At 58.9% G+C, this 11,584-nt stretch overlaps 1 protein-coding gene across 1 annotated transcript; it reads right to left on the bottom strand.

Annotated features, from left to right (window-relative positions):
- Positions 1 to 6,549: 6,549 nt before the first annotated feature.
- Positions 6,550 to 7,371, bottom strand: PERCC1 (proline and glutamate rich with coiled coil 1). Its single transcript, XM_065411577.1, has one exon. The coding sequence runs from the start codon at positions 7,369 to 7,371 to the stop codon at positions 6,550 to 6,552; it is 822 nt and encodes a 273-aa protein (XP_065267649.1).
- Between the last annotated feature and the right edge of the window lie 4,213 nt (positions 7,372 to 11,584).

Genomic DNA, 11,584 nt, shown 5'->3' with positions numbered 1-11,584 from the left:
GGGTCAGGCATGGTGAACACAACCCAAGAACCCCTGCGCAGAGTGAGTGCCCGCTCCCCTGCAGCCAGCTGGCCACCTTACCTCTACCCAACCCATCTGATGCCTTCCTGACTCGGACCGTGTCCAGTCCACACTGCTCCCCTTCCCCATCACAGCCCTCCTTGATCTCCCTCCAACCCCCCCTGCACTCCTCCCGGCCCCTTGTGCCCCTGCTCCTCCTACTGTCTCTTTGTGCCTTCGTTCAGCCTGTCTCTGTGCATGCACCCGGATCCGGCTGCCCTCCACAAACCGCAGGCCCTTCCCTGAAGCAGTGACCGCTGGGCCTCCCCTGTCTTCTGCGTTTCTGACCGTGCGAGCTAGCAAGCCATGGCGCTCTGCTGACTCTGTAGGATGGTCACAGGAGCCGGCTCTGGGCTGGGCATGTGTCTGGCTTCATGTTTGTAACTAGAGCCGAGACCTGTTTTTCAACTGAAACTTTTTGGGAGCAAAAAATGTAGAGTGGGTGACACCGAAATGCTTCCCCAATTTGTGAGACAAGGTGGGGGAGGTAATATCTTTTCTTGGACCAACCTCTGGCGGTGAGAGAGAGAAGCTTTCAAGCTCCCCAGGGCTCTCCTTCTGGTCAGGTTCACCAAACTCTTCCTTTAGGAAACAAACAAAAGTTTTGGATTTTTTGTTTGTTTTTGTTTAAAACAATTTTTTGTTTCCAAATTTCCTTTCCTTTTATTTTCAGAAATGTCAAAGCCCTTCAAACACGGTCAAAAGCAAATGCACCATTTCGTTCAGCACACAATGAAAACGTTTCTGACTCAGTCTGACCCAAACCAATTATTTGTCAATGTCTTGAAATTGCCACAGAACTGGAAAATCCATTCTTCGCCAAGCTGTGTTCATAAGGGTTCGTGTACACAGGGAATGGTCTGGTATTGGGCTTTAACGTCACACCCTACCTCCTTCTGAAATAGCTTCCCCCCTAGACAGCCCTTACGGTACTTCAGAGCTGGTATTAGTACTGCTGCTAACCACCCTACAACTCTTCCCACTGCTACATGGACTCCGACACTAAACTAAAAGCTGGCTGCTATTGATCAGTGCTCAAATGCCCACACACCAGCCAGCAACTCCATTGGTAAAGAGCCGGCCCTGCTCTATAGAGAGCCAGTGCCTGGCTGGCAGCTCCCTCTCATCTAACCAATGATGATCCAAGATCCTTTGCCTGATGAGCCATCCAACAGTGGTCGGATGCGGGGCGGGGGAGATCTTCAACGGTTCACCCACAAAATAAGCTCTGCTCAGCTCAAGCCACCAGCATGAGACAGCACTCTCCAGAGACGATCAGAATCGATCGTGGGAGCTCTGCAGGGCGCTGGGGGCATGGCTCATCTTTGGGGGGGGCTCAGGTGTCTCCTCCTTGATTGAGGAAAATACAAGTCGTATCTTCCAGGCTCACCCACTCATGGCACTAGTAGTAGCAGCCACTCCGAGCAGGTGTATAGTTCTTCGTAGTCTGATACCCCCTTCTCCTTCTTTATGTACTTGGGCAGTGAAGTTAGCAGTGGTGCCATCTGAAGGATCGCCCTTGACATTAAAGGATCATCGCTGAGTTATGACCCATTGATATGAATGGAAAAATTATCCCTCTCACAGCTGTTGGTTCAGGCTCTCTGCAAACTCAGGCAGACACCCAGGGGGACTGGGCCCTGCAGCCGACTCAGCCCTGTACTCAGCAGCTGAACATTGGCTGATGGGCCTGGCTTATTAACTCCACCTGGGACATGGAGGGGGTAAGATCAGCTTCCTGGGGAGGGGACTAGGCCAGGGCAGACCTGGATGGAAACTCCAGGGACAACTACACCCAGGCAGTGACCAGCAGCCAGGCCTCAGGCAGGTACTGAAGCTGGGTCTGTGTGTACTGCAAGGCCGGGACATGGAAAGTACTCTGCCTGCTCCCAGTCAACAATGAATGCTCATTTCATACCCTTGACTCTGCCTGCTCCCTGCAGGGAGCGCTGTGGCTGGAGCCCTGGAGGAGCTCCTGCAGGCTCAGCATGAGACCCCAGGGGCTCCTGGAAGGTGCATGCCACAGTATCAGCTCTCCAGCCTTGGACAGGGTGCACCATGTGCAAGAGGAGGGACCATGGCAATGACCCACCCCCTCTCCCCAGCCTGCCCACGGGCACAAGAGAGAGAAGGTTCTAGCACCTTCCTGTCCCAGCCCCCCTGTGGTGTTTGGTACAGAACAGCTGACTTCCAGGGCTCGGGGATTGGCCCTGTTCTGAGCAGAGCCAGCCAGGGGCTCAGAGACTTTAAGGTCAGAAGGGACCATCAGGATCCTGTCGTCTGACCTCCTGCACATCACAGGCCTCAGAACCTCACCCAGCCACTCCTGTAATAGACCCCTAACCTCCGGCTGAGTTACTGCACTCCTCAAATCATGGCTTAAAGACTTCAAGTTACAGAGACTCCACCATTTACACTAGTTTAAACCCCCAGACCCCCCGCTGCAGAGGAAGGTGAAACCCCCCCAGGGTCTCTGCCAGTCCTTTACTGGGTGGAGTTTGCTTGTATTTTCAGTGCCCAGGAGCAAACTGCAGTTTTCTCACATTTATTCATCATTGGAAATCGTTTGCAGATAACGTCACTGAATCCCCCTTGGACTGCAGCACCTTGATTCCAACTCCCCCTCAAACGAATGGGGGTCGGCTGCCTAAAGACCTCGGGGCCACCGGCCCTGTAGCAAACAGACAAACGGAGCAATGGCAGGGAGGGGAGGAGAAACAGGGTGACAGGTTTTCTGGGGTTTATTTTTGTTTAATGGATTTAATAACATTTATAACAAACTCCAGAGGCCAGGAGTGGTGGAAGCTCCCTAAAAGTGTGTGTGGGGGGGGCACTGATGCCCAAACCATAGCCTTTGTGCTGCCCCACCCCTTCCTGTGAGCCCCGCCCCCACTCACTCCTCTCTGTCCCCCATTGCTCGCCCTTACAGCCGGTACAAAGTGGGAGGGCATAGTGATGTGATGGGGCCATGGCCCCCTGGGCCCCCCTGCCTGAGACATGGCTCTTCCCATCAGCAACCGACCTGGATGGAGACCAGCTCCCCCTCCTTAGCCTGTGAATTATCAGCCCAGGGACCCTACAACACGGTCAGGGTACATGCCCCCAGGCCAGGCCCCTAGGGGCCTACACTTTCCCTGGGGTCCCTCCTTCCCACTCTGCTAAACAGAGGATGACCACAAACTTCCTCAATCCGCTCAGGCTGCACGGCCTGTCTCCCATCAGCCATGCCTAGACTGATGGTGGTTTCCCAACCTGTCTAGAGGTGACGAGACATTGGCTGACTTTGCTTCCTTTCCGCACAAGGGAAATGCCTAAATCCAGCCCCCAGGAACAGATCAGGGCTTAGCAGCTTCTGAACTAGCAGAGGTTTCACGTGCCGGGTAATGTGAGCATCGCCCCAGACAGGCTCGGACCAGGAGGCAGCGGAAAGGGGGGGGGGGGTGTTGTGGAACTGCATCACACACACACACACCCTGGCAGTCAGTGTGCACCACTGGTTGGGGGGGGGGGGAGGTCAGAATGGCATTTCCTGGGGGGTGACGACAGGTGGCACAGCCCTGCCTGGATGCATGGCAGAAGGGAGGGTACGGTGCTTTGTGCCTGACCCCACCACAAACTTCCTGAATGACCCTGAATGGGGCTTGGGCTGCATCCCCATACGGGGGCATCAAAGGAGCAAAACCCTCCTCCCACCCCTGCACTAGTACCCAGCCCTTGGCTCTACGTGTCTTCCTGCTCCCCTTCCCCTGGCACAGGTGGGTGGGAGGTGTGGCACCCCACTGTGCCAACCAGCAGCCAAGCCATGGTTCCTGCTGTAAGGCCAGACCCTTGGAGCAGGGAGTGATGGTTGCTCACAACAGTCCTTGGGCGCTGGGCCTCTGCGCTGCTCCTTGCTATGGGCATAAGGCAGCCCCGTTCCTGGCCTGAGGACTCATAGTGGCCAGTGGATGATGATACGTGCCCGTCTCTGTGCTCTCTGGTGGGGAAGCGCTGTCCAAGCGCTGTGTACCGGGAGGCAGTCACACCCTCCCTGGAGATGAGGCTGCAGCCAGGAGCCCCTTAGGATCCTGCTTTCAGACCCTTCTGTCATCCACAGAGGACTGCTGGCCCCAAAGCTGGCAGAGAAGTGACCTGCCAGATTGGAGGTTAGTTCCCCATCTGATGCCCTGTGCTGGGGTGTCCTCCGCACACTGGCTGGGAGAGGGCTGAGGCAAGCCAGGTGGGCCAATTAGCCAGTTAGGCTGCAAACTGGGGGAATTAAGGGTGGAGAAAGCCCTAATTAAGAGGAAGTTCACCTGAGCAGAGGTGGGCTGGGCTAGTATAAACCCAGGAGGCTGGCAGCAGTAACAGCAGCAAAGGCTGCTGGGAGGATGCTTGTGGTCACTGTCTGCTTAACAGAATGGGGGAGCATGTACCCTGAAGAGAGCAGGGGGGAGAAGAGAGTCAGTGGGAAGTAGCAAGGCTGGGGACTCAGCAGACTTTGGCTGTGTGTTGTAGGGTCCCTGGGCTGGGACCTGGAGTAGGGGGCTGGCCCAGGTTCCCCTGCCCACCACTGGGGCAGTGGCAGTGTGGGGTAGTGAATTGGAAGGCTGCCTGGGTTGCACTGGGAGTGATAGAGGCTGAAGGACTGTACCCCAGAGGGGGGAACATTGAGTGACCTGACCCAGGGGCTGAGTCATGAAGCGGCAGTAGAAGCTCCTGGAGTGAGAGAGACTGGGAGAGAGAGACAGAGATCTGGCATGCAGCTGCAGAAAGGGGCATTGGCCTCCTGGAGCTAATCCCCAGAATGACCAGGAGGAGGTGCCATCCTGCAGTGAGTAGAGCACTCCCATCACATGCTGCCCCCCAAAACAAGAGGTGTTTGCTAACACAGGGGGGATGACTGGAAGGGTGGGAGCTGCTTGGGAGAGATTTAAAAGCCCCCCTCACACCCATTCCAGGAGAGCATGATCTGGCTGCATGGGTGCTGGGTGAGTCTCTTTGGGAGGGAGGCACACACAACCTCCTGGGGCCAGTGGCACATGTGACATTCCCCCTCAGTGTGTTCTGGGAGAGGCCACTCCCCGAGAGGCCCTGTGGGGGCGTGTTCCCTGGGCTGTTTCTTGTAGATAGGTTTGTCTCATTGCTGAGAACCGCTTACAGTGCCCAGCAGGGGAGATGGTGCTGCCAGCTTCAGGGAGCAGGCAAAGGTGGCATAAGGCTCTCCTCTGCACTCCCTGCCCCATTTTAGAGCCGCCTATAGGCTACTCTAACTTACACTGGCCGGAAAGGAGGGGCTGAAAACACAGTTGAGGCTCAGCACTGGGGAGTCCAGGCCACAACTACTTTCTCCAGCCACGCCCCCTTTCCCTGCTACACCTGCATAGAGCCACTATAGAGGATGCTCGTGGGCACCCACCGCCAGAGAAGCTGGCCCTCCCTGGAGTCAAATGGGGAGTGAGAGCCTCCCCCCACAATCACACTGGAGTGTCTGCCTCCTCGTCCCCTCTGTTCACCAGCCCTGGAAGTGAAATGCGGGTGGGCTGGGTGTCGACGGTGAGACCCTCAGGCCTGATTTTCTTCATCGGTACTGAGTGCCTGCAGGCTCCCTTCCCCCCTGACTGCCAGCACAGTGAGCACTCAGCACTGCTGGAGTACTGTGTGTCTAATGGGGCAGGGATGGTGCTGAGCGCCTGCAGCCGCCCCCCCACCCCACACACACACACTGACTGCCAGCGCAGTGAGCGCTCAGCACTGCCGGAGTACTGTGTGCCCGATGGGGCAGGGACACACATCCCATCCCACCTGCCTCCAGCCCGCAGTGCACAAGGGACCGGATCCAAGCCTGAAATCAGTGGCACTAGGGCAGGATTTGGCCCAGTCTGTGAGCTGCCCTTGGGGCCAGCCTCTGTCTCAGCGCCGTGGGCCCCTCGTGCGTGGCTGAGATCAGAGGGCATTGCTGATACACATGCGCTCAAAAGAAGCGTTTATTCGCCCTAGCCAGTGCCATGGCAATCCGAGGAAAATAAAATCAAACACCCCCATTGCCACAGCCTGGGTCTGGGCTGCTGGTAAATCCCAGGTGACGTGTCTCCCAACCCCCACCCATGGCATCAGAGCCCTGTCTCATAAAAAGGGAGTGAGCTTTATCATTAACCAGCATGGCACATGGTGGGGATGCAACTATCAGATGGTAGCAGCTGCAGCCTGACACTGCCCAACATCCCTGCAGGACACACAGACGTGGATGGTTTTACAGGATGGGCACAAAGGCTGGTGCTGCAGCTGGGAGGGACTCAGAGCCTGTCAGGTTTAAGGGGTGAGAGCAGGCTAAGGCCCATGGTATATAGGCCAGGTGTCGGTTTGGGGGCTTGGTTCAGTCTGGAGTCAGAACTGCGGGTGGGCATGGTGCTCCCATCCAGAGCCAATCCTCAGCACTTTATGGGCATAGAGCGTCTGTCCAGCACAGAGGCCCCTGCTGGGGCTGGCTGGGTTCCCAGTTCCTCTGCCTCACAGCACACTGAACTGATCGGTTTCCATGGCCGGCCTGGCCAGCTCCCCAGCCAGCTCCCTGCTGGTGCTGGGCAGCTCCTGCCCGGGCTCTGATGTCCAGTTGGCCAGGAGGTCGCTGAAGTCAGGTGGGTTTGTGTTGAGGATGCACAGGGGGCTGGGTGACGGTTCCTTCCAGAAGGACTGTGGCAGCTTCCTCTTGTGCATGGGCATGATGTGGGCATACTTCTTCTCCAGCCGCAGCTTCCTGCCGTCAGCCGCCCTCCGCTTGAGGAAGCGGCGCAAGCCGTATTCGAAGAGCTCCGCTAATGGCCCTAGCTTCTGTGCCCCGTCCTTGTTACAAATGGACCTCCAGACCCTCTGGTCGAGCTGCCCCGGGGGTGCCGCAGGGCCCTGGGCATCCTCGTCATCCAGCTCGCCGCTCTGGGCGAGTCGCATCAGGTCTGCGTAGTACAGCTCCCGCCCCAGCCGGCGGGGAGAGAAGCAGTCCTCGTAGATGTTGCAGGAGTCGGGGTCCTCATCCTTGGCCTTCCTTCCAAAGTATCTCTGGATGTCGCAGCTGATCAGCTCGGAGAACTTCAGGAGCTGCAGGGTCATTTCTGCGTCACTCTGGCTGCAACCAGCTGTGACTTTCTGCCCCTCTGTGCCAGGACTGTGACAGGGAGGGCTGTCCTCTTCCACATCGTAGTCCTCTTCCTCCTCCTCCTCCTCTGACAGGTCTTGGAAGTCCATGTCCTGGGATGGGGTGGGGTGGAGGAATGAGTGTTGGAAGGAAGCGGGCAGCCTGAACTCTGCCAGGTTCCTGATCACTCCTGCAGCCATCTTGCCTCGCTGTGTACGGACGGGTGCTGCTGGGCCGTGCAGTCACGCTGGAGGACACAAGGGAAAACGCATGGTTAGGGCTGTGCGGATGGGACCTGGTGGAGGGCTAAGGCTGATGCAGTGATACTTCTGCTCCCCTCTGTGTGTCAACTCCCCACCCCAACTGTGTAGGTGCTTTCCTCCTGCGCAATGTCAGTGCCTCCCAGCTGAGCAGGGCCATGGAACTGCGGTGCTGAGAGCTGGAGGATCCTGCACTTTGTTCTCCACGTGCCTGGGGGCTGCCTGTCTGTCTGTCAGTCTGTCAGTTACGGTGGGAATGGCTCAAGCAGCTCTGTATTCATGCACCTCCCCCCGCAGTCTTGTTCTGCTCCCCTGCCTTTGCGCACAGCCGGCCAGGCGCGGTGGCTGAGGTGTACGGCGGTACGGGGCTAGTGCCTGTTCTCTACAGCTCAAAGGCGGTTGCTTTGCAGTATGGAGTCGTGGTGACCCCGACTCTGTGACCGACACCCGTAGCAGGGCCCCTGCCTGCTGGAAGCAGCTCTGGGGGCAGCAGCGCTGGCGTTACCAGAGCCCACAGGCTGTTGCCATGTGCGGAGCAGGTCGGATCCAGGATAACAGCTTTATTGCACAACTGGAGATGGGATTTATGCTGCTTAAGCAAACAAACAACCCCCCCTAACATCTGCCGGGCCTGAGAAGCACAAGGCCAGCCAGCCGGGGGCAGGGAGAGAACCTGGTGTGCAGCTGGGCACATTTTCCAACCAGCAGCTTGGGGCATTCTTTGTCAGCAGGGTCTGGCAGGAGCAGGAGGCAGAGTCTCCCTCCCACGACCCAGGCCAGGGATCAGCCCCCGGTTTGGATCTCGGTCGCCCTGTGTCAATGGGGAGTACCTGGAGAGAACCCAGGGTAACAGATCAGCATCTCCCCTCTGTGTCTGCTTGCCCTGCCATAATGGTCTCGCCATGCCTCCCCTGGGTGTGCTGAGGGGGTAGGGTGGGGTGGGGTGGGGTGGGGAGGGCATTCAGCTCTTGTGCCATTAAGGCCCAGGCCTGTTCTGGCACAGCATGGGCTGGACCAGCCCCGGGAGAGCGCTGGGAGGGAGGCACCGATCGCCCAGGTGCAGCTGGAGCGCCTGCTTAGAACCCAGCCCTGGGCTGAGACAGAGCACGGCCCAACCCACATCCCATAGCCAAAGCACTGGGATCTCAAATCTCCAGAGCTAGCCGGCCCGGGGTGCAGGATTCTCAGACCCAGGGGCTGGGTTTGGCCCCTCTGGGGCTCAAGCCGAAGCTGCTCTGGCTCTGGCTCCTCCCAGTGCTGATGCCCATTCAGTGGCTTTGCACTGCCTGCCTGAGCCAGGGCGGGGCTGGAGTGGCTGCTGAGCTGGCAGAGGAGAAAGGCGCAGGGCTGTGACACCCCACCTCAGTACAGCCCCAGAGAGCAGTGCCGGGAAGGGCCACTATCCAGGCATCTGAAAGTACATAGCCGACCATCCCAGCCCTGGGAGGAGACTGCATGGTCTGTAGGCATTTAGAGTCATTTCTATAGGGCCTTCCAGTTCCAATGACACCACTTGGAATCCTCCCTGTCCCGCTGGGACATGGGCTGCTGATCGGAAGGCGGGCGCGTGGCCGGCGGCGGGTGCTGAGGAAGCCCTGGTCTGGGGCAGGTGTAAGGAGCTGTACACAGCGTACTCCCCCCATGCGATCCCTGACTCACCGTGCTGGTGACTTCCCCACATAGCTGGGCGCCTCACTCCAGCCATGCGCTCCCCTCCCCAGCAGCTCTGCCAGGGGAGCTAGGGAACCATCTGCCCTACAGACGCTCCCTCTCCCTCAGGTTGCGCCCGCTGGCTGCACTGGCTGGGGCTGTATCGCCCCACTTGGGCCTTTATCTCCAGGCCCTTCGCTAGCAAACAGCAGCTCTGGCAGGGCTGGAAGGGTGTGGGCACATAACGGGCATTCGTATCACAGTGTATACACCCCCGCCGCGCCCTGTCTGCGCTACAGCTCCGCTGCCACTGCCCCAGGACTAGCCACCCGGCCGGGGAGATACAGCTGGGAACCTGCGAGTGCTGACTCAGCCACTGGGGCACGGGCATCTCCTGCTGGGCACCCCCCACCGTGGGCGCTGCTTGTCCTGCCCAGCTAGTTCTCCAGGCATGCTGGTGGTGCCAGGGCATGGCCCCCCTCCGCTCCTCCCCACAGGCCCAGCCCTCACTGACAGCCGCAGCCCTTACTGCCCGATCCCCCAGCCACATGCATGGGGCATGGCATTTACCAGTGCCTGGCTTCCTTCACCAGTGTAGAGCGCACCCAGCCCCAGCTGCTTTATAGCAGCACCATCCGACCCCCGACCCCCCACCCTCAGGTGCTAGAGCTCAGGGGCTGCCCCTCCCTGCAGCCTGAGCACCGCTGGGAGGTAGAACACACACAGCTCAGGGAAGGCACTGGAGCCCCACCCAAGGGTGGGGCAGGGCAGGCAAGAGGCCGGTAATGCAGGCGGGCAGGGCACCACAGCAGGTGTTGTGCAAGTGGGAGCCACCCTCCAGAACACCAGCGAGACCCGCCAGCGTTCCCTCATTCCCTGCACTCACCCCCCTGAGCAAACCGAGCAGAGAGGGCCGGCGGCATCCCACCCAGCAGCAGGGCAAGACGTGTGTGCCACCGCCCCGTGTCTAAGCTCGCAGACTGCGGGCTGGGGAGCTCCACGGGGCCTGAGCTGGTCCAGCCCCAGTAGCTGCTGCGTGCCCCTCCACGCCTAGATTCAGCATAGCTGCAGATCCCCATCCCCTGCAGGCTGGAATGCAGAGACAGCTGCAGAACTGGGCTCCCTGCACCCAGCGCAAGCTTCCTGCAGCCTGTCCCCTGCAGAGCAGCCCCCGTTGGCTCGCTGCCTTCAGGGCGCTCCATGCCCATTCAGTGTGGGGGGCCATTCCCATCATCAGGCAAAGACGCTAACAACCCTTTGCCCTTCTCGGAGAGGATCTTACAGCACTTGGCAAACAGTCCCAGCACCTCAGCAGTGCCCTGGGAAACAGGCAACATTTCTATGTTCTCGGAGGAGAAACTGAGGACAAATCACTTGCCCTGTGCCTAGGTAGAGCCAGAAACAGAACTCAGGAGTCCTGGCTCCAGCTCCCCATCTCTTACCAGTACAGCACTCCCAATACAAAGAAAGCTAGAAGAACCACAACAAACAGCAAGGCCCTAGGAGAGGAACTGATAGGTAGTGGCTAGAGCAGGGGACTGGGAATCATGAATCCTGGGATCGATTCCCAGTTTTGCTAGTGCCTTGCCATGTGGTCTTGGGCATATCACTTCCCTGCTCGGTGCCTCAGTTTCCCCATGTGTAAAGCAGGGGTGACACTGCTGTAGCATGCGAGGCACATTGTGCTCTGTGGATGGAGGATGCTAGAGAAGGGCAAAGAATGACTGACACACACACAGCCTGCTGCCAAGTGAGCAGCCTCACCCCTTGTCCACATGAATCCAAGGGCCTGGCTGGTGTGCTGCACACTGGCAGGACCATCCAATGCAGCGTGCATGCAGGGGAGATGGGAGGGGAGTGGGGATGGGAGAGGATTTAGCAGGGGCTAGAGCAGTGTCCCAAGCCTCCCCCACGGAGCAGGAGCAATGCTCTGGCTGGGAGCTGGGCAGGCTGCTCCACACTACAGCACCCTGCTGGGAGCCAGCCTGGGGGTCACCCCAGCACTGAATGGTGCTGCCCCGGGAGAACAGGGACCCATGGGTGTACTGAGGGATGCCCCACTGTGGGGGTGAGTTCAGCTCCTGGCAGGGCCGGCTCCAGGCACCAGCTTAACAAGCAGGTGCTTGGGGCGGCCAAGGGAGAGGGGCGGCAGGTCCCTCACTCCCTCTAGGAGCGAAGGACCTGCCGCTGAACTGCCGCCAGTCGCAGCTTTTTTTTTTTTTTTTCCCCCAATTGCCGCCGCCGATCGCGATCGCGGCTTTTTTTTTTTTGCTTGGGGCAGCAGAAATGCTGGAGCCGGCCCTGGCTCCTGGGTGGGGGATGCTACAGACAGACGCAGAATGGGCCTGAACCTGAGCTCCAGCTCCTGCACACCAGCAAACTCCACTGATAGCAGGGGGTCGCTCTGACCTACAGCAAACGAGAACAGGATCCCGCCCCACCCATGCCGTCACCCAGCAGCCGCCCCCGCCCGCAGGTCGTGTCCTGTCCCGACGGCGTTTTC

The sequence above is a fragment of the Emys orbicularis genome, chromosome 10, assembly GCF_028017835.1.
Source record: "Emys orbicularis isolate rEmyOrb1 chromosome 10, rEmyOrb1.hap1, whole genome shotgun sequence".
Lineage (NCBI taxonomy): Eukaryota > Metazoa > Chordata > Testudines > Emydidae > Emys > Emys orbicularis.
The sequence above is the reverse complement of the archived record's forward strand: the minus strand, read 5'-3'. Positions and strand labels throughout refer to the sequence as shown.

Bases quoted from the DNA above. Each gene is read 5' to 3' on its own strand.
- PERCC1 (XM_065411577.1), bottom strand. From the start codon at position 7,371: ATGGCTGCAGGAGTGATCAGGAACCTGGCAGAGTTCAGGCTGCCCGCT.